Raw genomic sequence first — 26,284 nt, 5'->3', positions numbered from 1 at the left:
TGCAAAACTAATTTGTATCATTTTTTTAAAAAAAACTGTGCACTTTCTCAAACTTAACTTTGTTCAGCACATTGTTTTGATTTATAAGGCATTAATTCTATAAGAATCATTTACTATATTCCAAAATCGCATGACCTAGGTGTAACACTCTATAGCCTGATACCATTTTTGTTCCTTTCGATATTTACAGATTTAATCTACCTGCATTGACATGTAGCATACAAGCACTAAGAACAAATACAAGCTTTGCCAATAGTAGTTTCACATTGAAAAAGTTATATATAAAAAAAGCTCAATTGCAATAGCTTGGTTCTGCTGCAGCTATGACTGTAATTTAAGAATAATTTACCCCTTTGGTGTGTTTTCTAGCTTCCAGTTGTATTTTCATCTTTCAGAACAAAGAATTAAACCTACTCTGAAATCTCCTCAAACTGGAAGTAGGCCCCGTTTCCACTGGCTACCCAAAACTTACTTTCCTCCTCCCCAACCCCAGAACCTGTGTCTTAAATTGCTTTGAAAGTCAAACCTGCAATACGTGGCATAATTGAATTTATTCTAGCTACTATGTACAGAAATGGTTCAGGCAATTAAGTTAGTCCACCTTGTCATTAGTCAACAGGAAGTACAATTACTGTAGCTGTAAAGGAGGTATCTAGTGTTCCAGAATAAGTGAGTTTAATTATGGTGGGAGCTTCCTCAATTCTATTTACATGACAATTTCAGGCTCAATGTTAAATAACAAGTCATCATTTCCTCTTCGGACTTCAAGTAGTAGAGGTGACTCATTCATCACAGCCTCTTGCAGGTCACTGGAAGTCATCAAAGGACGCCCATTGACTTTAACAATAATATCTCCATCTTGGATCCCTCCTCTGCAAAGACAGAAGAAACAGACAATAAGTATGCCTTGCCTTCTGTGTAGAGAAGTACCAAAACTCACCACCTCTATGGCTGATGTAATGAATTTTTGTGTGTTTTAGTTTCCACTGAAAGGGAATTTCACCCTTCTGACTGGAACAGAATAAACTGTAGTACTGCTAAATGCAGTTTATCTTACAATATTTCATTGAGGATTTTCTTCTAAAACAGAAAACAGCTAAAGTAGTCTAGTTTTCTTTGTCTTCATCAAAACTACAGCAGAGGAGAAATAGAAAAGACTTTTAGCCAAGACTTCCTGACTCCATCCATTTACAAGAATATGTTTTTATCTCTAGAGTGTCAGGCATTGGAAATCGAACACTATCAAAATTTCAAGAAAAGCAGTGATGTACCAACTGAACAATAGGCAAATTATTTTTCTCTTGCTGTTCAAAGATAGGCCACAATAGCCACTTTTATTGGCTTTTGCATCTTTTTAATCATTCCTGAAATAATTTATAGAAATGCTATTTATTTTCCAGCTTTTCTGTAAAATAGTCTTTTCCTCTAAGATAAAGCATTGTCTCAGACAATAGCTCAGACAGTATCTTATGTGAGTGCTATCCTGTTTCCTGTTTAAACTAAGTCCAAGTTTCTATTTTTAAATATTCAACATACTTTCCAAACACAACTTTGGTTCATTAAATGTAGGGTGTTATTTAAATTTGCACACTATTCAATACTGCCTGGTGTCATTTAGAATAGTTCTGATATCAAAATATTTCATTGCAGTAGAATCTTAGCACATTGTTTTTTTTCTTTTTAAACCCACAGGCACTATTTTAAATTGTTTAAACAGAAATCAAGACTGATATAATGATGTACTTGAATATGAATAGGAATACTACCTACTAATATCTATTTGGAAATTTGTTTATGGTGAAGAGAATAATGTGCTCTACATACCTATGAGAAGGTGAGTTTGGAACAACCTCGTGTACGTAAATTCCACTTCTGACATCAGGAAAATCAGCATTATTGTGTTTCAATTCTTCCACCAAGCTAAAAAGAACACAATTATATAGCATTTGAATCCACTACAAAAGCAGCAGCACTCAAAAATTCATATATAACCTCAAATTTATTTATTCTCAAATGTTTGTGACTAAAACTGAATGCAGCACAGAAATAGTAGCACTGTGTCCTACGCACTACAGAGGCAAAAGACATTTCTGCCCTAAAGAGCTAACACGGGCAACGATGCAGAAATTTGCTAATGTTTTTGCGTTTTTACATTTTAAAAGATAGTCTAAATCCATAGAACAACATAGCTTTTGACAACTTCAGTCGTCATGTAGGAGATTAGAACTGTGAGTTTTCCAGGGAAACTTCATCTTCCTCAAATTTTCTCACATATAAAATGGGTTGTGCTCGTCTTTTTAAAGAAAGAAGACAGGAACCAGCTGCAAAATAGAGGCATTAAAAACATTCTCTAATTTCTGAGATAATGACATTATTTCAGCTTTGTGTACTGTGTAGGTTAAAACCCACTTCCAGAAACAGAGAATTTTTAATTAATGATGGATTTCTCTGCTGTCAGTCATGAAAACCCTCAGATTGAAAGAAAGCTCAAATGGCTGCACAGAGCTTCACTTTGTTTTATTTTTTATTAAGGAAGCTAACATAATTACATGACTAAAGCAAACACATGGAGTGAAATAGCCTTTTCCTGAAAATAGGCCTGGAGACATCTTACACTGGTTCATTAGACAACTCAAAGCCAGTAAAATCTCACATTGTGTTCATGTCATAGCTACACAGAGAAACATTCTGAGTTCCTCTTTATTGGTGGCAGTCCAGTGATGTTAATGCCATTCCACTGATTTGTTCCAGCTGAGGATCTGACTCTTTGGGGAGGATTGCAAGAGTGTAACTCAATAAATAAAGATGGCTTTACTACAACCCCAGCTGGAAATTGTCTTGTTTAATTTTTTAGTCTACTGCCACTTTGGAAACGTGCCTACTGCTGAGAAAGAACAAAAGTGTAAGAACCCTCATTTGTAATCCCAGGACATGTCTGAATAACAGCAAGACACAAAGCAGTACGAGAAAGAAAAAAGTAAAAAAAAATAAAATAAAAATAAAAATGGAGGAAGGTGTCCATATCCTGCTTTTGTTAACATGTAAGCATAGTTTTGAATTTTAGCAACTACTTTCTTCCCAGTTAGTGGTTAGACATAAAATCTCATATCATATAGCCTCTACTGGCACTGAAAAATACATCAACAAACCCTCAGGCAGCTAATCTGCTACTGGCACTCAGAGTCACCTGAATGCAGCAGCTTGTTTAAATAACCTGGTGTCACTCCAGACAACCTTGTCAAGAAGGAAAGGAAGTATTCAAGCCCTCCCTAATTTCCCTCAGCTTCCAATAAGTCATTTACCATTATCAGTATTTAGAGGACAGCTTTTTCAAGTCTGAGAACACACATTTCACCAATACAATTAAATTATTAACAGACTTCCAAGAAGCTAACTGTGTAATCCACACACTTCTCGATTCTCTGGAGACTTATGGCAAAAGCTGAATGGTGAAGTTCTGAAACACAACTGGACGTATCTTGCCACACATGCTATGCACAGTCATACAGATTACCTTTCCAAGATACTTACGCAGGTGTTATTGTCAGCATTCGGATGCCAATGAAACGCTTCTTGCTATCTGAAAATAACATAAAAAATATTGAAGAAATTCAGACAAATACTGCAAAAAATAACTATTTTTTCCCCTAAAGTACTTGTCAATTAAAACAGGAAGTATCATAAATCTAAAAACGAGTCATACACATCTACGCTGAGGTCATCTTTCGCTTAACCTTGGTATATGGAATGACAATCCTGCTCTCTGCCAGTAAGTATGAGAGAAACTCATTTATGCTTTCTAAGAGTTTTCCTTCAGGAAATTTAGGAAAAATTCAGTGATTTAGTATCATACTACTTCAGTAAATAGATTTCATAACCAACTGCCATTTCATCTGAAACTGGTCAAAACAATTTAATCATATAGTATCCTCATTAAAATTGTAGAAATGGGATTTAAAGAAAGGAAAATTTCCACCTTTCAGAGAAAAGACAGCCTTATAAAGACACAACTGAAAGGTTCATGAGTTCTACTCCAAAGAATGAAAAGTAAGTTAAAAAAAAATAACAAAATGACACCATAGACCTTACCCAGGACTCTACAGAATTTTAAATGGTACAAATTCACTCCTTCAGGAACAGCACCAAATTTCTGTATTTGCCTTTTAGCAGTCATGATATTGCACAGCCGTTTTGTGAACAAATGCAGTCTGATGACTTCCTGAAGTGAGTGCTTCAGTAGTTATTTATCTCCGGTATGAAACAGTATTTCCCCTTACTTGTTCCAGCATAACTACTCCACAATTTCTTTGAGTTTCTCTATATTCTCATGTGAGGAAAAAGATTGAAGAGGAGATGTAGAGCCTCCTCTAACTCTTATTCTTTCCAAGAAAAATAGTCCCAAGTAAAAGAATTAGTCCTAAATATTAAGCATGTCCAATATTCCCATTAATGTCTGTGAAAATGTTGAGTACTAAAACATGGAATTTACGACACTCTGGACAGTCATATCGGTAACCGTCATCTCTGCTTTTCCTTGAAATGTTCTGTCTCTTGTATTTTATTGTATTAGTGAAACTAATGAGATCACAATCAGCTTTAGTGTAAGTATCGCAAAGATGTCCTATTACTCAAAACTGAAGTCTCATAAGCCTTGGGCACAGCCATGAACTAGCACACTCACAGTGCTTCACAAGCATACACAGCATATACAAATACTTAAATGTCCACTCTAAAAAAATAAAATAAAATAAAATAAAATAAAATAAAATAAAATAAAATAAAATAAAATAAAATAAAATAAAATAAAATAAAATAAAATAAAATAAAATAAAATAAAATAAAATAAAATAAAATAAAATAAAATAAAATAAAATAAAATAAAATAAAATAAAATAAAATAAAATAAAATAAAATAAAATAAAATAAAATAAAATAAAATAAAATAAAATAAAATAAAATAAAATATAAAATAAACATGGTAACTCCGATACCTGACAAACAATTCCCCCCCCCTTTTCTGCAATGTGGACAGTTAAGTGATGAAATTGTCATCCTTAGACTTCCTTAGACCACATAAATGACAAATTTTCTGGGGACAGTTTACTGTCTGTATTGAACACTTTGCTGTCACTCATTGCCTATGAAATGCAGAATACGAACAATAAGCTATGAGGCATAAGTTATTTAAGCTGCAGAATCTAGATTCCTCCCCTTCCCAATCACTGTCATTTTGTAAACCAAAATGTGTTAGGTAAGAAAGGTAAAGAAAGCTTCAAGCCTTTTGTTTTGTACAAGTCCATCCAATTTAAGCCAAGTCAAAAGTCTTACACTAAGTTTTCATGAACAACAAGTAAAATTGTCTTTTTTTTTTTTTTTTTTTTTTTTTAAATATCAACAGAGACTGAATGGGCACAGACAACCAGTTGTACTGTCTTATCATCCCAAGGGGCCTTGTGATGGGTCAGGATTGAGTCACATTGGCAAAACAGTATGCAGCACCTGGAACTACCCGTCATATATTTCCTCTGCAAATAAAAAGACTCAAAACCTATCATTTTGTCAATTTGTGCAATCACGAGGCAGAAGAAGAAAAATAACTGAGAGAACTGGAATAAAGGGAGGTCATACATTTAATAAGCATATCGCCAGGGTTAAGTCCCAGCAGAGGTTAAAAGAAGGTTAATATATTACAACAGTCAGTTTGAACAATTGTGAAATCACTGCAGCGTTGAGTTTTAGCAGAGCATGGCAGAAGGAGAGATTCAAATCACATTTAGTTTTTGTGGACACCTGGTGAGCTTGAACACTGATTCTAGTGGTACAAAGTCAAGTAAACCAGCCTCAGCCATCAGCTTAAAATTAAATCTGTTTTGTGTTAATAGAAAGTGACAAGCAGCTGACATCAAGTATCTAGATTCAGTTCGTTATTTAAGGAGCTTTCTGTTGCACAGTAAGGAAAGTATTTATTTTACTATTAAACTGTTTTTAATTGATGCTTATAACAATATACATAGATTGTATATAGATATACAATCTATATAGGTTGTATATAGATATACAAAGCAGCTCGATAAACAGAGGCTGAAGACAGAAATGTTTATAAACTGACAAAAATAACCAATAAATTTAAATTAAGGAGTCAGTCACTCAGACTCTTCATGGACATGAACATCTGTCACATGAGCAGTTAATATCAGTGGGTCCAGGATATCACCACGATGTGACTGTAGGAACAAAACCTGCACTCTTTATTCAAATGGCAAACAAAATTCCCACTTCTACACTTAGATCTTGCAAGTTGCATGAGCAGTCCTGAAAGCATTTACAAAAGATATTCCACAGCCAAAAAGAAATCAGGAAATATAACTCCAAACTATAATGCTGAATTATGTGTAGTGTATCTTCAATATAAACTGCAGAGCTTAATTAATTCAGTAGGAAGAAATTCCTGTTGGACACTAGCAAAAGGCACTGAAGTAAAAAAATAAAAAATATATAATAAATCAGTGGATGCCAAAATATATAGACTGATTTCCACATGTAAAAACACAACACATGGTTAAAATTGAGACATAGATGGAAACACTTAATTTCATCCACCTGTTTAGGAATTCATAACTATGGAAGTAGGTTGACATTATGACTTGAATTCAAAATTAGCAAAGTTCCAGACCTTTCAAGCAGTAAGCATGATCTGTACAAAGCACGGTATGTTTTTGGTAAAAATACATTAGAAATTATTTTGTATGGACCATACAATATATTTGGTAACAAAGAATGTTTAGATAATTAATTCAAATGCCATTCTCTTCTACTTCCCCTCTGCCCTGTACTTAGGTAGACTATATATTTGTATATTTCCAGGTATATAATGGATGAGACTTCGAGAATTTATGCCTTCTACATGAAACTGGCAGTTAACTGATCAACTGAGATTTAAAAGACTCAAATCAGACTTATTTAATAATACCCTGAATATCTCCTATAGGCCAAAGTGAATCTGAAAAGATTCTGAAGAAAGAGATGTTTCCGCTGGGAATTTTATCATCTTCAGGCAATATGATATTTACAGCAAGATGGTAATACCCTTAAATTTATTTCTATGACCTAATTGTACCATAAGGGTGGATCCCACTGAAACTACTGAAATGTAACTGGAGCAAAATAAAGCATGATAAAAACATTCCAAAAATCCTGCTTACATAAATTCTTTATGACAAGAAATAACGTCTATAAAACAAAAATTAAAACTATTAACAAATGCCTAAAAAATGCAAACTAAATCTCAGACATTATGAAAATATCTGCTAGAAGTTCTCCTCCTCTGTGCATCAAGGGCTCTAAATGCATGAAGTGAAAGTACAAGGTCCTTCAATAGGTAACAAATAAAAAATTTGTAAAAATTGCCTGTGCCAAGAGCATATGTCAGACAGTGAAGCTTGCTGATGTTAAGAGTTAATGTGAATCCTTTTCTTTTCATCACAGGATAAATAGAAGGATCAAAAATAATGAGTGTCACGTGCCAACTAAGCTTAAATCTTTCGCTATTTTTTTTTAGGGGTCCATAGGCAGCACCATCTCCAGGTCCTCTAGCTGGGCCTAGCAGGTTCACCACTTTGGAGAAGCAAAGGTGCCTGAGGGTGCCTAAGGAAACAAGAGGGCTTGTTTCAGTGGTGGCATATCCAGCCTTCACCTTCCATACAGTGACCAAGAATTTGCTGGCAGGTGGTAGGCTTTCAGCCTCAATAGCCTGCAGGGTACACCATCACTCTGCCTTGTCTTGGAGCAAGCAGTTTGATTCTGCAGGGCGGCATCACCAACAGTATAGGCTGCTTCTGTCAGAAGGCAACAGAAATGGAACAGCTGGTAAACTGAGTAAAGAAACTTTTTTTTTTTGACTTGTTGACTGAAGTAAAATTAAGACAGCTACCTTGAAATGCACTTTTCAGTACATAGTACCTATTTTCATCATTTTTTTCCAAATCAACAAGGGAAAGCAACCTGATTTGGGGAAAGTAGCAAAGCTTGAATGAAGGAAACCCAGTCAGAATAGTGATGGTCTCAAATATATAGGCAGATGCATAACTTTGAATTCTCTAATGGAAGTTTCTGAATTAAAAGTGTCTGACAGAACATAGAAGACAGCAGTGCAGGGAAGCAGTTCTGGCATCAGAAACTGGATGAACTGAGGAGGATGAGATTAAAATCAAAAAGATTCAAGAAAACCAACAGCCAGCAGTCGTGAAGCAAGATGAGTAGGGTGTGGACAGATAAGTTGGCAAACGAGAGAAAAGAAAGTTTGGCCTGGATGAAGTATTGCTAGATCAACTTTGGCTGTGTAGCACATACTATGACACCTACTAGTACAGTGTTAGACATGAGGCACATATGAAAACCCCAGAGCACTGCAGTCGCTGATATATTTAGAAGTATATGTTCTTTGGTTCTGAGATATTTTTTTCCTCTCCTGTGAACTAGCACGTAGTTGTTCTTCCCCATGGGTCTGAGGATCTATCGCAATATTCAGTTACGTAGCACAGACATAGATGACCAGGACAAAAGAAAGATCAACCACAGATAATGTGCACACTACAAACCGTTGTTGGATAATTGTTTTATGAGTTTGCTCCTTATTGTCCACAGTACATCTTAATCTCCTTTTTGCTTGGACAATGTGAAAGAGGAGAAGAAGACTTGCTGAGTCACCATCTGGTCTCAAGATCATTTGAGACTGTCATGACTCATTTGTGACCACAGAGCTCCTTTTTCCAGATTTACACAGGTAATACCTACTCTTTGGGGCTGTTAATAATAAAGCAACACTCTCTCTTCTATGAAGAAGTCTTCTATTTTCAAGTTCAAGGTGTTCTATATGGTAAAATAATGCTACTTCTTTCAGCAGTAGGATCCAAGACCTGTGCCTTTTTGCATTTCACCCAAACTTCAGGTTAGGATAATAACTGGAAGATAACATCATCACTGTATCTTGCAGACCTTACCTTTATTTTGTTTGTCAAGTGACTCTGTAAGGAACTGAGTGATGCGATCTGATGGAATAGCAAAGGAAATTCCAGCTGTAACCTTCAAGGTGTTAATTCCAATCACTTCACCATCCTGTTGGGAGACAGCACTCAATTAATGTGCTCCTAAGTGACAGGATTCAGCTCACAACCTAGCCTTTCATTTTAAAGTCTGGTGTAAGTGATTGTAGAGTGTTGTAATCACTCAAGAAATAAACATTACTTCTAAGGGAGGATCTGGGCTCTGATTCACAATCCCTCTCACATTTAACTGTGATGGCCAGAGAGATTACAGTACAGTTTGTTCATCCAAGGTACATCCAACCACTCATCAAGATTTCCTCTCTGCCGAGCAGGCAGCAGAGTCACAACTATCATTACAGCCAGAATTCACTGACCTACAAAATCAGGGTTGGTTTTAAGTAATCTATTTTAAAAGCAGTTGTGTAGATTGAGCAAGTCCCATCTTTGCCTTGTCCCCCAGGTTTCAGAGCATGAAAGAAAATAACTGCTCCTACCAGAACCCATTTTCCTCATTGCTGTGTATAATTTCCTGTACCCAACAATGGAATGTTTCTCAAAGATGTATGAACTGAAGCTCAATTGGTGTTGCTTGTATTAGCTTCAGGTTATCTGCCCACCATTAGGCTGGATGGCTGGAAGATGGTATAGTCTATGAACCATTACAAAGAAATATTCTCCAACTTATTTCAAACTAGTTCTTAAAGACAAGTCACCTGGACTTACCAGATTAACTAGAGGTCCTCCAGAGTTGCCATACTGTAAAAAAGACATAAGGGAACAATAAATATGTGCTCCACCGTAGGAAACGAAGATTGCATTTCAAGTAGTATTTTGTTTGTAAGCAATTGAAAGAGAACAAGGCATTTCTTAGGCAGCATTGAAGGATGTAATCTTCTGTGATCAGTATTGCAAGTAGGTTTTACACTACCTGCTCACACCTCTTATGATGATGATTATTATTTTTTCTTTTCAATAACCGGAATTAAGCTAGGAGCAGCAATTTAAAACTCAAAATAGTTCTGCCTTAAATTTAAAGAAGAATCACTAAATCGCTAATTAAAAATGGGTATTTCAATTATTCTAAATACTGTTAGAACAAGGTTTTGAAATAAGTAATTGCTGGTTACAGTTATATTTCAAGGAGGTACATTCAACATAGGCATCATTTTTAAGTAGTTTTATTCATCACTTTGGTTTGTAGCACTGTCAATCTCTCATTCTCCACTGGAAGAGAACGCAGTGCTTTGGAAGTTTAATCACCTATGAGGTAGGTTCTACATAAGGACTGATTTAGCCACAGAGATGCACTCCCCTCTAGGGAGAGCATATAGCAGCTCTGAACAATCTGGAATGACCTAATACTTAATGTCCTTCAAAGGAAACATCCAACAGGACTACAGGAAGTGGGAGTTGGAGAATTTCCTTGTCCATCTTCATGTTGGCTCAACAAGTTCATTTTTGAGCAAGGCCAGACTTTTCAAGTAGGTGTACTGAACAGCCAAAAGCAGCAACTTACCACTCAAAATAAACAAAAGCTAAGTGATGCATGACAGCAACGTGAGCCATATAAACTGTTTACACTTAGATAGCACTGAGCAAACCTTATAGATTCTCAGAACAGTAAAACAGACATTAACGTTTTAAAATAAGCTTCAAAGTTCACGTTTAAACAAAGAGATCAGTTTCTTACAATGTATCTTTTCAGTGATCAGAGGTTACACGCTTACTTTTTTTTGGTCTCACTGACTCAAAAGAACTGAGACTGATTTTTCAGACTTGCTCAGCCTACCATCTTTGATCCACTTGTCCTCTGCTTGAAGGATCTGCTCAGTGAAAGAACTTTAGCACATGCAATATAGCTCCATTTAGGAACTTACGGTCCTGTTTTCTCCTGCTCCTGCTGTCCTAGCATTTCTCAGAAGGCAGCTGCATGCACATTCCTACAGTAACATCTTGGCTAAGCCACAGGAATGCTCTGACTAGACCAGCACTCAAACTCCTCCCATTCTCAGGAGAAAACTAGTGCATTAGCTAAATACACAGCATCGCTATGCCAGGGACTATCTTCATGTTTTGTGGTCTCCGATGGCAACTTACACGTTGTCATTTTCCTTACCTACTCTACTATCAGTATTCCATTTGCTCTAGTATTATCTGATGTACTGTTATCCTTGTGTAAACTTGTCCACCAGCTTTTGAGTGCAGTGAATGCCTAACTATATGCAAGGAAACAGTCTGATCTTGAGGAATGTGCACAGGCGTGAAGTCAAGAATCCCATGTTCTAATTTTGCCTCTGCCACCAAATCAGTGTGTGCTTCCAAGTAAAACATTTTGCATAAGTTTTCCTATCTTCTTTTTACAACTGAAGAAACTAATTCTAATTACATGTCTTAGGACATTCAGCTTCTGAATCATACAAAGCCTTTTTCAAAAAGTTCATTTTTATGTCATATCTTAGCACAAAAGTGTAGTTAACCTTGTTTTTTTCATAAAATTTCTCTCAATAGCTCTGTGACGATACATATTTGTCAGGAGCTTTGCATGTGTAAATGAGTCATAATGCTTAGTGTTTATGTGAAATTTGGTATCGAGGTCCAGCAAATAAATGCTGAAAGTATTTTTCTTTTAATGTATAACAGATTTAAGCTGTAAAACCTCAGATATGCGTGCAGTGCTCTTTTTAGAATCACTACAAGTTATATACACACCCAAGGACTTCACTAAAGCACTTTGGATCTCTCCAAGCTGAAGCTCTGAAGGAGTATTATTTTCGTGTTTTTCTATACAACAGGCAACACTAGGGGGCTTTAACTCTGTACAGTATTTCAAAGTTTAATTTCTTTTACATCTAGACTCTTATTTGAATTATGTGATGCTCAAAGGGAAAACAAAACAGGAAGACACCCTCCCTCCCCCCATTTCTCCTTAAAGAAAAACAACAGAAAAACCTTTTCCTTAAGTTCTTACCTTGGTGTTCTCACATTAAATTCAAGCAGATGCTATCAACTTGACTGCTCCATCTGGTTCTAATGGATGGAGATGAAAGAAACTTTGGCTCTATTCTACAGTATGCTGGGCCAGACCAGCTGAACAAGCACAGAGAGAAATGTGTTGATTTACTGTGGGTCTATATAATCATGTCTTACTGCACAAGATCTACAGAGTGAGACGGGTCTGTCATATGTAACATCTTCATGGATAAACTCAGAGAGGTCCGTTTTATTTAACATCCCTTTTATGACATTAATGCCTGAGTGCAGCTAACAGACAGTGCATAGTCTTATAAAAATAAGTGCCTATCACTGATTTCAAACACAGGGTTCATTTGGTGGATTTATCTGTTAAAAAGGGAGGGATTTAAAAGTCCCAGGACTGTGAAGCCCAGTTTCTCTTGTACCTAGTACTTACATTGATAATAGCATCTGTCTGAATGTAATCCATATCAGAGTCCCGCAAGCCAAGTTCTTTGCCATCTCGCTGAGCAGTGCTGACAATACCTGTTGTCACAGTGTTCTGTAAGGCAAAAGGGCTTCCAATTGCCACCACAAATTCTCCTGGTCTCAGATCAGCAGAATGACCCAGTAACAATACTGGCAATTTTTTCTTAAATAAAACACAGAAAGAAACAGCCATTAGTTTATATTGATAGTAACTTGCTTAGAAAGATAAACTAGCATGAACTTCGGAACACATACTTTCCATTACATTAATGTAACTCACTAGCATATGCCCAAAACTTACATTAGATACCATTAGTATACTGCATGGCATTACTGCCTTAAACTGTCTTCAGAAACTAACTGCTAGCAGCAGTAATTCCAGAAAAATGTTAACAAGATTCTGAACCAGATTTCCCCATTTTCCAGCAGATTTTTACCTCCTCCTCCTGGAAACAGCATACAAACCAGCTGTAGATCAGCCTGCCACTCCCCCTGCATTACCTGCCAGAGCATGTACTGGCACTAAGCTAGAATGATTAACTAAGATGCCCTGTGTCTTCAGGTAAGGACAGCAGAATCTGGCCACATACTAGCTGAACTATATTTCCCCCAACCACCACCTTTTTTTTTTTTTTTTTTAAAAAAAAAAAAAAAAAGCAGTTTGTAGTACAGAAGACAAGGTAATTTAATTCTAAGGTGGGAAATTTTTTTCAGGCCAATAGAAAATGTTTGTTTAGTACATTGTTGTCTCCAGATATATTCCCAAGGAATCCCTAAGCATATACGCCAGTCAATATGTCTGCACTAAATGAAATTGAGATAAAGTTACCAAATTAATTCATCAAGGTCTTTATGCTACTCACCTTAGGGTGAATCTTTATTGTTGCAATGTCAGATTTTTTGTCAATGTCTCTGATAGTTGCTTCATAGGTGTCTCCATTCTGTAGCTGCACTTTCAACTGTTGTCTCCCTGATATAGCGTTGGTACTTGACACCACGTGGGCATTAGTCACAATTAAACCAGAATCAGACATAATAAACCCTGATCCACTGGAAAGTGGGACATTTCGACCAAAGAGGGGGTGCCTGTGCAAGAAGCAAGTAATTGTAATTCATAAGGGAAACATAATGTAGAGATGATTATGTCAGAAATCATTTACCATCTTTCAGCCAATAACAAAGCATTTGATCACGGATGTTATAACCCTTACCAAAACAAACAACAACCCCACAAAACAAACAAACAAAAAATACATTGATGGAGAAAGCATCTCTTGCAGACTGATTGTAGTCAGCCAGGGAGATAGAAACTGAGCTTTTTGGATAGCTGGCATGGTCCTTTTCCTTTGGTTTCTAATCCTATAGGTTTCCTTGCAGAGAGGCTAGGTGACAAAAATGGAAGGAGAAGGAACCCGTCTGACCCACTAATTGCTGCTTCCATATGGGAAGAAAATGATGACAGAAAATAGTAAGGCTAACAAATGGACTGATCCTCTAATGGGAAAAAGCTGACCAGGGACAAAGAAGAACCTTGCAGCTGGACAGAGGAGCAAAGGAAGAGATGACTTCTCAGGGAATCATGAAGCACAAGTGTAGAAAGACAGGAAAAAAATGTCTGGAGACTGAAAGGACTAGGAACACAAAAGACAAAAGAAATGAAAAACACTAACAGTGGGTAAGATTTGGTGGAGAATGACATTTGTTGCAATATAGACAGTTAAGACTTTATAAACTGTTTAGAGTACTGTGACTTTTCTCTGTGAACAATTGACGTTATGACCTTAAATTTGTTAGGGGAACGGAAAATGTGGCAGAAGATGAGAAAAGGTCCACAAATTCTTCCTTCTTCCAAGATGTGGTCCGTATTAGGAAATTGTTTGAAAATTCTGGGCTATTCAGCAGTAAAGAATTGGAATCAATCCCAGGCAGAAGGCAGTGCTACAATTAGCACCCAGCAGGCTGCTGGACAAACATTTACTTATAGGGAAAGAACAAACAATCTTGACTACATATAGAATGCAAAGATCTCAAACACATTCAATTTTAATGTTCTCTCATTAGACCAGTAAGACTATGTGCATAAAGCAAGGTCTCAGAAAATCTGATTATCTTGATTTTGCATAATAAAAAAGCCTGTAAAAATATCTCCTGGGTAGAGAGATATTCAGGTAATGGAACATCTGTAATATTTGCAGTAACTTGTTCTGACAGCTGGTTGGCTTGAACACTCAACATCAAACCTGGCTCCTCAGCTTCAGTAACACTGAATATCGGTATGTCTTGGTCAGCAAATTTAGATCATTTTTCCCCAACAGAAATCATTTATGTGTTTAGATAGGTTATATAGAGATGGTCAACAGGGCTCTTACTGTTCTCACCGACAAATAAAACCAGCCGACATTATGTCTCACTGAAAGTGGAATAAACACCAAGGTGCTATGTTTTTTCAGCTTATTTCTGGACTTTTTTTTTTTTTTTTTTTAAATTCTGGAGATATTAAACATAATTTAATAAACAGCACATCTTAGTTAAGGCTGAAGAGACATCCAAAGATGAAATAGACTTATTTTTTATGTAAAGTACTTTAAAGACTCTAAAACCAATATAGTAGATCTACTAAACAGGAGCAAAACACATAATGGGAATTGTATTATTCATGTGATACCTCAATTTCACAACCTTTGTATCAACCTTCTCTGAATAAATGGGTCTTCTGTAATGTTTCAGATTTTTTTGGGAATATCAAGAACTCACAAGTTAGCACACAATTCAACTTGGTTGCAAACAGAGGAAAAGGAAAATCTTTAAACCTTCATTAAACAATGCAATTACATATCAAAGAATTAGAAGAATTACCTGAGGAAAAGTTCAATGTGCACAACTGCAGGTGCAATCTTTTCCACCACATCTGCTATGAAGTTGAATTTATATCTTGGGCTGCTGGACTGTAGGTGACCTATACTAGCAGAAAGAATTGGATATGTTAATAAGACAATACCCTTTTTACTAAGTAGGTGAGATGAAGGAGAGGCTCTACATTCTAATTTCTAAATGACATCAAATCATCAGAAGCAATGTTTTTGTGCCACCATGATTTTCTCTATGTTCAGCTCATACTGAAGAATGACCTCACAGTAGTAGGTCTTGTACTCCAAGTCAACACCTGGTCTTCAGGAGTACTAGATTTGCTTATTTCTAGATGACATAACATAGTAATGGCTACAGATAAAGATTCTGTCTTTCTAAAGTATACACTTCTTTCTTCAGATGCCCTTTACCCAAGTCTTTAAAAGGAAAGGGGGCCTGGGGAATCACCCAAAAAGGAAAGATACACAGAAAAGAAGGAGAGAAGTTTGATAAACAGATCTCACGCATTTTGGTATGCTGCATAGTTCTTAATTTAAAGGTCACTTTCACCAATCCATATCTACATATGTATTACTGACCATGAAACCTTTGTATTCAAGTTGTTTATGAGTTATGAGATTACAGCACCATGGAGTTTAACCTATTTACAAAAAAAAAGACATGTCACTGATCTACCCTGTTCTTTGAATTAATTCCTAAGATTAATTAACTAGCTGTCATAGTTCACATAGTCTTTCAGAATTCTTTCACAATAAACTGTTAAAGGACCTACAAAGTCAGAAAGTGAGACTCTTTTCATTACCACAATATGTAGAGACTTGTAGCAAAGAAGGGAACTTTGGAACTGACACACCACCAGTATGAAGGAAGAAAGCATTAAAGAAACCAGATCAACAAAATTAGGCATTTCTCCATAGAAGTCCATGAGTTCTTTTTCCTGTTACTGGACATGGGATTTACTTTTGAGGGTAAAGAAACCATGCTTACATTTACAAGCTAAATTTATATGGTACGGTATAAACAGACAGAACAACTTGGCAGGAGCAGATTCAGGCTATTATTTCTATGTACATTCTCACGCACTCTGAAAAATCCTTCCATCCAATTGAATATACTTCTTTCAGTATTTGGTTTAAAAGAAACACTGCAAACAGGAATCACAGAGGCAGACACATGTAAGCACAATACACTTATTTATTTTGCTTTCTGGGGCACTGAAGATTGATCTTACCTTCAGCTCACAAGCAGCTTGCCAGATTACGCAGTATATCCTTTGAAGTCTACTAACATGACTTTAAATGGTTGCACACACAGCAGTGTACACTGACAGGATATAATATTATCATCACATTTATTATAATAGAAATGGCTACACATCTATGAAAATCAGTTGGCTAGACCCTCAGCTGATGAGCTATCAGAAAAGTGGGGGGTAAAGCATTGTGAAAAGCTTTTTTCAGTCGGTGTACATCAGTGAAGTGATGTACTATGTGAGTCAGGGCAACTACAATGCTTTGTATCTATTGAGTGCTGAACTGTTCCACTCGTGCCAAATTGTCACAGTGCTGCACTCTGCCAAAAGCAGAGGAGGAAGCCTGCCAAAGAACTCATCTTCACACCACTCCTGACCCACCACCACGCAATCATCATGGGTGGCAGTGGCTTTCCAGGTACCATTTGGGGTAAGCAGAAAGATAAAATCTGAACGAAACAGTGGATTAATGTAAATATTGAAAGAGTGGAAGAAAATAACATGCAGTAAAAGAGAAGAGAGTAAAACTGAAGCAAATCTCGTCTTTCCACAGTATACTGAAAGCATTTCTCAGTCTGAGCAAAGTCCAGAAGCTTGGTGCTGGGGTCAGAAACCATGAACACTCAGATGTGAAGGTGCATCCAAACCTGCCTTCCTTGGAGGAAGGGGAAATTTCAAACAAAGAAGGATCAAGAATAGCAGACATGCAAACTTTTTCTTCGAAGTCTAGCTGAAGATCTCCTGGCCTGATGAGAGATGAGCTGTTCTTATTAGTTTCTGGTGGGGGCTAAATACTGCCAATCTTGAGATGCCTGCATAGAAACTGACTTTTCTTGAATCATTTTCTGCAAGCTGGGAGTGACAAGAAGCTTTAGCCACATTAGATGGCATCCAAGGAAGCTCAAACTGTGGACCAGGAAGTAACTGGCAACTAATACTTGGTCTCAGATGTATAGACTGATTTAAGGGAACTAAAATGTTGGTTATTACTAATCAATACCAGCGTGCTGCACAGTTGTTAAGCCACTGATTTTCATCAGAACTTTTCAATCTGCTTTAAAAGGCAGGTATTGCAGCCTGAGAAACAGAAGGGGGAATGAATATACAGCATTGTCTAAGCTGTATAAAGTCATCCTCAAAGAAGTGTCACAGCTGGAGTAATAGAATCAGGGTTTTATGTCAGACCTTCAATCTATCCTTTAATTTGCATTAGGTGGTAAGGACTAGCTACTGTTCTTACTAAAACATAAAACTAATCACATCTTATTCCTTCCTCTCCCCCGCCAGACATTCTTGCTGTCTCTCAGTTTCATGCAGCTCTCAGACCTCTGCTGGACTGAGAATGTAAAAGCTCCACGTTTACAGCAGCTTCAGGGCTTTTGACCTATTGACCTAATGAGATTTGCTGCATATTTTTTTAAAGGTCTCTTAATAGCATCCATTCTTCTCCATGTTATTGCTGCATGTTCAAGATCATCTCACATCAGTCAAAGCTAATTTATCTTGGCAAGAAGGCGTAATATGATGCAAGTAACTCTCTGCAGAACAGCCAAGACATGAAAAGTGTTGTGAGCAGGTTGTACCTGAAACAAAAACAAACTTATATTATCAAAGTCTTTAGCTCTCTGCATCTTTCTTAATCAAAATAGCTAGATTTTTTTTTCCAATCCATACCCACAAATCAACCAGATTCAGCAGATCTGAAGTATCATCCTACCATTTAAATCAAGTCATTAAATCTTGAAAAGCTTTCAGGCACCTCCCATGGAGAATTCAAATTCCAGACTTGGGTATAAGTGTATGAACTGAAGTTAAAGATGTTCAGTCTAGTCTGTTAAATTTGATCTTGCGTTTCCAGCTCTATGGGCTCCAACTACTATGGATTTACATCCAATTGGCTAAAGCTAAGTGACAATCAGGTAAGAGCCCATTATTATCAGCTGAAGATTTGGATAGTAGCATTATCTACAGCCTATGAGTTCATTTAATAGCTTTATATCTATTTTCTTGCAGAGGCAATAGACCCCCTCCAACCACATTAGCACTGCTGTAAATCAGGAACAACTCCAACAAATTTGTGGAGTTAGCTAGTACGAAAAGAACTGAAAAAAAATAATTAGTAGAAATAAAGTGTCATTATCCCACTGAAGACAATAAAACTTGAACTGTTTACAGTTGAAGAAGACTGAAAATTTCTGAATATCTGCCAACTTATTCCCTGTGGAATCAAACCAAATTGTATTCAACGCCTTCTTAAAGACGATACATTTTATCAAAATCCACAAATTTATATTCATTAGGAATTAGTGAGCCTGGGAAACCCATTCTTTTGAGGCTGTTCTGCCATTACCCTTCCAAAACCAGCGTCAGAAAGGATCTGTATGTTCAGCAAAATTATTATGTCTAAGGGAGGACTGCAACCTGGCAGATCTGATCACCAGGGATAAACACTGTCCCTACTACGCTTTCATGGCAAGAAATGAAAGACAAATAAAAGATTATAATGTCTCTGCTTAAAAAACAGAAACATCTGCTGGAAACATAGGTTCATGGGCAGCTTTTCTGATGAATTCAGCATTAAGATCAAGTTGCATAGCTGTGCACTGACCATAAAGCCTTGGTGGGTTTAATGCCACTTTATGGTTCAGGCAGCTTGCTTATACAGTGGATGTCTACTGTGCACAGATGAAAACAGCTTGGTGAACCAACACCAAAGTGGCTTTCCTGTGCAGTACAGCAGTCACAACAGCCAGACAAAGATTGGCACATGCCTTCCAGCACAGACACCTAACCACCTCATCACTGACTTCAGAGGCTTGTTATTCCTTCTTCCCAAGTGACTCTCATGATGAGACACGAGAACATCTCTTTCCTGACAAATATCTTTTATGAAAACAGTGAAGTGCTACACTCTGAATATATACCAAACATTGTACTATGTTCATCCTCACCTGCAGGAACTAAACCCAAACTCAGACATAAAGAAAACAATCAGTAAAGGAATGTGACTAGAGTTTATTTCCAGCTAATACCCCGCAATGCATTTCCCTAAATACAGCTGGAGGCAGGTGTAAAGTTCTGATGACAATAATGCCATTAGGAGACCTCAGTATCTCTTACTGGGCCAGTTTTTCAGAAATGCAAGTAATGATGTCCTCAGTTATTCCTCTGCATCTTCAAGGTTACACTCTTACACAATCCAAATGCCCTAGGCAGAACTGTGTGCAATGACCTGCTCAAACTTTAACTGTATTTTCAAGTGTTTCTTTTCAGGAGTGAAACTTCTAGACTCCTCGCTTGCAAAGATTTGACTGACATGGGTAATGTTTTATATCATGACTGCTTTCTGACAGTGACTTCAATTATGACTTCAATTCACAATGCAGAGGGCAGACTTTCTCAGGCAGAACCCTGCAAAAGATCAGTATTAAGGCCAATGGGTCTTGTTTCCTGGAATTTATTGAATTTATTTCCTCAAAGGTTTTCTATTTTTTTTCTTGTTGCACTGATGAAACAACACCTTTTTTTTTTTTTAATTCATTTTTTTTTCCCCTTTGCTTCTGCATCCTAGGAGAGAAAACCCAAATTGTTTGACATATGACCTGCCTTCCAAGAAACCATTAGCAAAATAACATTGCAGAGAATTATTAACTGTACTGAGCATGTCGTATTGAGAGCTGATAAACAACCCTCTGTGCAAGAAAAAAAAATCTGACATAATTTGGCAATAAATCACAGGTGACCTAATGAATACTTTGCGTGAGGAGTGTGACATTAAAACTTCCATTTGCTACAGTGGTAAACAGAGCTCTGTAAGAATGGGTCTTTGACTACAGAGGTTGTCTTCCATCAATGTTTATGCCATTACTTACACACTAGCATATACTGCTTTGTCTTTGTGACAGAACGTGACAAAAGGCAGGTAAAAGCTAGCTGTTTCAGAAGGCTACCATATCATAAGGTACCTTGTGTTGAACAAGGAAAAAACAAACACACAATTATATGTAGTATATAGTTCAAATATGTCCATAAGTTCTGCATACAATTTCCATTGGTGTCTTCAGTAAGTTCATGGGTTTGCTCAGATGCATAAGGCTGATTGCATGAATAACCATTTCAGCACACAGGCAGACTGAAGAAAACCCATAACAGAGTTCCTGAATCTCCATGCAGTGCCCACCACCTTGCAGTTCCCTGCATCTAAAACTCTCAATGTAGCATGGTGTTCTTCAAGCTAATACAGGTCCTTAATAAGGAAAAAACAAAATTTAAGGTTTGTAAGCTTTGGAAATATCACTTGCTTTGTAATTCTAGAGACCTTTCTCCCTTTCTGCACCTACTACTCCTTTTTTAATGCATTCATTCACCAGATTTCTGTCACCATGAAACTACGGCTAAATTTTTTTAGCCTACCTTGGTTTATCACAACGAGCATCTAACTTAGCATCAAGGTAAGAAACTACAAATGGGCAGAAGCAGAAGTTTCAAGAGCTGCTCTCCAAGTCATTGCATGTTCTGAAAACAACCTAATTCATGCTATGTAAGGCTACCATTATCTAAGATTGTTTTAATGTATGTATGGTTAAGTAAAATTAGATTTACTTTGTAACTAGTTTAGGTCTCCAACCTCTGAGTCATCTGAGGCCAGATTGCTTTCATGAACAGGGAAAATAGAGAAACTCAACAGCAGTTTTAAACTGTCGATTTTCTTCTAAAGCCTCTCATTACAGCCATTGCATGTTATTGTTAAAAAAAAAAAAAAAAGAAAGAAAAAAAAAAAAACACAAAACATAATTGAGTTCTATTCCTGGCTCAACCACCAACTCAGTTTGACCTTGGGCAAGACACTTGGTTTCTTTGAGCTTCAGTTTGTGCAGCTGTAGAATTGAATAAAAAAATTAAAACTTCACAGAGAACCAGATGCTTCATCTAAGCTGTGGTTTACTGGGACAAAAAATAAAGCCAAAATAAAGCGAACATTAAAATAGTTGCTTGGAAAAAAAAAAAAAAATCATACCTCTACCTTACTGCTCTGAATTCCTAAGCCTATTAAACAGTAGACTCAGGAGGATTCCTTAAAGAAAATGTCATGTGTACCAAGCCCCAAGCACTCTGTAAGCCTAAGTTGCAGGCTAGCTCACCCATTCTGGTTAAACATTCTTGTTATTTTGAGTGGATCAGTTCCAACCAAATATTAGGAGTACTAAAGCTAACGGATGCTTGTGAGAAAATGAACAGACAAACAGAAGTTTCTGATTGCTAAACACTGAAGAGACTGATTATCACAGCTCCAACTAGCAGTGGAGCAGTTTTTGGCTCTGACAAGCCAAGAAGTAACTTCAGGAATATCATTTTACCCCCTCCCTCTTTCTGCCTCCCTTTGCTTTCTCAGAGAAGTGGGATATATGAAAGCCCTCCTATTCACAGAAAGGTTTTAAAAGGCCAACAACGGTTGGGCTTTTCCCTCTAACTCCTCCCAATAGCTTTTAGAAAGTTTGCTATCTATGTTTGCTAACGGTTGGTGGTTCACCTGACATGGATGCCCTAATACATGACTTAAAACCCCACTATGCATATGAGTTTTCTTTCTAGGAACGGTATTAGAAAGCTAGTAGAAGCACACCCTTAAAAATAACATACAAGGAAGTATGGAAAAAGAAACTAGCAATGTTAACCCTTATATAAAGTGACCAATTTTAGTAACAAGAAACAAAACAGAACTCCAACATAGGTGATTACTAAGCTTTCTGATGTTATAGCCTGAAGTTACTGCTGATTATTACAATATCCTAGGTCAAGCAAAGGCCTTGGTATGTTATTGCAAAACAGAAGACTGCTTGATATCGTGAGTGTCATCATTTTAAACCACAAGGAAGGTTTACAGGCATCCTTTCCCCTTTAAACTCCGTAAGACTCCAGCTGTAAAACATCTTGTGAGAAGAAAATAAAAGACTATGTTTAGATGTTTTATGTACTACCTGGTGCTTTTTTTTTTTTTTGCACTGTCTGAGATACACTACTTTAGCAGGCACTTTCTTGCCAGGATACCTGTCAGGTGAATCAAAGCAACCTCTGATAACATTCCCAGGGACAATCCCAGAGCAGAGTCATTTCCAGCTCTGCACTCTGTGCAGGACATGGCACCATGGTTTTGCAGCACAGCTCACAAAGGCAATGCCATTGAGAAGCATCAATAATGAGCACCAAGCCTATGAAGTAAACATGATGCTGGCAATATCAGAGCAAGCTTGTAGCATGGACAGTGTGCCTTGAAAAGGGGTGACTGACCTGATTGCCTAATGCCTGTGGTCACTGCCACACGACAAACCGTGCTTGTCTCATGCTCAGCAGCATGCACAGCATTGAGGTGCCTGTGGCCATGCTGCCACGGGGCAACCTTCCTAATGCTCTAAGCCCACCCAGAGGATACAGGAAGGGGATTTGATCCCTTCCGAGAGGACCTGAGCACCCAAAAACCCCTACACCACACCACAGTGAATGCTGACAGCAGAACGAGCCGCCTTGCCCCTGGGAAGCCTCGAAGCCCTCCTGCAGCCCCCAGCCCCTCACTATGGCCTGTCAAGCAGCACTCCCCACACCACCCACCCCAGGCAGACCCCGCCATGCTCCTACCCGATTCACAGGCTCCCTTCTGAACCTGGGCGACAGCGGGCAGACCGTGCTGCAGTGCCTTGCGGCTCACCGCCTTCAGCTGGCAGACGTTGTCGTAGGTGCGGCCGTCGCTGCCACACACCTGGGCGCTGAGCTTGCACTGGCAGACCCCCTTGGCGAAGCGCTTGCCCATGGGGTAGCGGCAGTCCAGGCTGTCCCCGCAGGGGGGATCCTCTTTGCGGCCACACGAGTCTCCCTCGCCCGCGGCGCAGATGAGGCAGCAGTTGCAGCGGTCGGGGACGTAGCCGCTGGGGCAGCTGGGGCTCGGGCACTTGGAGACATCGCAGCGGGTCGGGCACTTGGCTCGGGACGCCGGGAGCTCGGCGGAGCCTCGGCTGCAGCCGAGGGAGAGCAGGAGCAAGGGGCTGAGCAGAGACACCCGCATCCTCGGCGGCGGAGAAGGGGTGCGAGCTCTGCCCGACCCGAGGGGAAGGAAAAAGGAGGAGGAGGAGAGAGGGAAAAAGTGCAGTCGAGGTGCAGTGAGGGAAGGGAAAGTCGGGCTTGGTGCACACACGGGTGGGAAAGTCCTGATTCCCCCGAGGAGGAGCGAAAAGCGGAGAGGAGGAGGAGGCTGCGGGATGAAGACCAGCTCCGTCCTTATGAGGCGCGGCGCCCAGCTGCTCCCCGGCACTAGCTGGCAGCGCTGAGGCGCCCAGCCATGGCCAAGCCGCCGCGCAAGGTGGCCGGGGGAAGCAGTGAGGACAAGCAGGACCGAGAGGAGCAAGGGGGGTTTTATGGGGGACGTGCCCCGGGCCGCCGCCGCCTCCAGCGGCAGCCGCCGGAGCTCGGTGACCGCCAGGCCCCACCCCGGCCGGGGAGGGACGGCTCCCGGCGGGCGGGCGGAGCGGGGAAGGCTCGCTCCCCTCAGTTTGGCTCATGCTGCTCTCCTACTGGGAAATCACCGGCCAAAAGGGGGGAAAGGGTGAGGGGGAGCCCGGCTGTAGCGAGCCGGGTAGTGAGAGGGACACAGCTGGACGTTCTGCCAGATGATCACTTGTATGGCGTGACAGCAAGTTGTCCAGGACATCTTCCCCCAACGAAGGGCATCCGTGGGGCTCTCCATTGTAACTTACCTCAACAGAAGATTTGGTAGCTTCTGTATAATATAATATTAATGGGAAGTATTGCCGAAGGCCTAATCCTTGGGTGATTGTTTTCTTTTTTCAGCTATCCTTTACTACAAAGTGTTCAGAATCATTCTCATTTGGGAGAGTACCTGCCAAGCTGTGTTAACTAGCCGCTAACACAGTTTTCGTAATAGATAGAGTAAAACTTACTGATGTGCACTATCCTTACCAACAAAACACATGCTCTCATGTAGCTTGTTGCAGCTTTCAAACTACTTAATTTACCTATGGCTGCTAGAAACCTTACCCTAACTTATGCAGAAAAACTTCCAACATAACTCATCTAAAGACCACACGGAACATGATAAGCAAGCCCTACTCACTGGGTATGACAGACTCTTCACTTCTAGCTGCAGTTCACTCTTCATGTTGGGGATACAGCATACTGAACCCTGCAAGACTGTGCCTTGGACATCTCCTGATGGGATCCCATGAACCAGGTGTAAGTCGGCAATAGATGACTACAGTTTATTGATCATCTGCGTCTGGCTATAGGGTCATACAGAGGGAGAAATGCTGTTGCTGTCTTCCAATTAAGGACCTTGAATGCAGTAGGCAGACTCTAGAATCCCCAGCCACAGTTAGTGTTTTGTTGTTTCCTGTGTTATACAGACAGAAGTGGTTCAAGACTGGATTCTCCAGACAGCTGCAGTCCCACTTACAGGGAAAAAAACAAAAAACAAAAAACAAACAAACAAAAAACAAAAAAAAAAAACAAACAAACAAAAAACAAAACAAAACAAAACAAAACAAAAAACTCATAGAATCATAGAATAGACTCATAGAATATCCCGAGTTGGAAGGGACCCATAAGGATCACTGAGTCCAACTCCTGGCATCACACAGGTCTACTGAGGAATTCAGACCATATGACTAAGTGCACAGTCCAAACACTTCTTAAACTCCATCAGGCTTTGTGCCGTGACTACGACCCTGGGGAGCCTGTTCCAGTGCGTAAAAACCTTCTCAGTGAAGAACCTCTTCTTGATATCCAGCCTGAACCTCCCCTGCCGCAGCTTGACACCATTCCCCAAGGTCCTGTCACTGGTGACTGAAGAGAATAGATTGGCACCTGCACCTTCACTCCCCCTCGTGAGGAAGCTGTAGACCATGATGAGGTCTCCCTTCAGCCTCCTCTTTTCCAGGCAGAACAGACCAAGTGACTTCAGCTGCTCCTTGTATGTCTTTCCATCCAGGCCCTTCACCATCTTCATAGCCCTCCTCTGGACACTCTCCAGCAGTTTCACATCCTTTGTTCACATCCTGAACTGCACATAGTACTCTAGGTGAGATCGCACCAGTGCAGAGTAGAGCGGGAAAACTGTAAAGCTTTGTTGTAGAACACATTTTGTCATTTTTTTTTTGAAAAGGTAAGATTTACTTTTTCTTATGGAGCAGTACATAAAATATGAAAAATGTCTATGTTTTGATACAAACTTGCCCTTTAAGGAGGCAGGAGACTCATAAAATTAAAAGTGTTAGGTCTGAAACATAGATCAGAAGGAAAACAAGGGCTCTGTGTGTAAGTAACATGAATATTTTCATTATTTATGATGACAGTTACAAGGAAGAGGTTGAGGAAAATGTTTCAAATTACAAATAGCAGTCTGTAAGCTACTGCTGTTAGGCTACAGAATCTTTTATAGCTGTATTGACATTCCTGTTGGTTGCCTCTTTCTGTAGTCATTCTTGGAGACTTCAGACAACATATAGGAAATACAGGACAAATTCAGACAGAGAAATAGAGCAAACTCAGCTGATGTGCTTGTGATCTTGGATGAGTGTAAAGAGATTCACAGAATCGTATGTAAATGTCTTATTGGTTTGCATCTTATTAACTTAGAATGAAAATAAATCTGAAAGGTATTTTCTCTTGCCTG

General features: G+C 38.8%; 1 protein-coding gene across 2 annotated transcripts; it reads right to left on the bottom strand.

The window, feature by feature from the left end:
• On the bottom strand, positions 1 to 23,925 carry HTRA3 (HtrA serine peptidase 3). Of its 2 annotated transcripts, none has more exons than XM_084286875.1 (9): positions 23,239 to 23,925; positions 15,342 to 15,441; positions 13,349 to 13,571; positions 12,454 to 12,648; positions 9,768 to 9,800; positions 9,000 to 9,114; positions 3,532 to 3,580; positions 1,825 to 1,920; positions 1 to 872 (listed from the first exon to the last, which is right to left on the bottom strand). In XM_084286875.1, exons 1-9 carry the CDS (start codon positions 23,660 to 23,662, stop codon positions 707 to 709), a joined length of 1,401 nt encoding a protein of 466 aa, XP_084143001.1. In that variant the 5' UTR covers positions 23,663 to 23,925; the 3' UTR covers positions 1 to 706. The 2 variants fall into 2 exon arrangements, 1 of the variants encoding a protein (XP_084143001.1); XR_014618422.1 differs by having other exon boundaries at positions 836 to 872; positions 3,532 to 3,576.
• Between the last annotated feature and the right edge of the window lie 2,359 nt (positions 23,926 to 26,284).

Source organism: Netta rufina (assembly GCF_964035555.1).
Source record: "Netta rufina genome assembly, chromosome: 4".
NCBI classification, from domain to species: Eukaryota; Metazoa; Chordata; class Aves; order Anseriformes; family Anatidae; genus Netta; species Netta rufina.
Note: the sequence above shows the minus strand (reverse complement) of the source record. Positions and strands in the feature narration are given on the sequence as shown.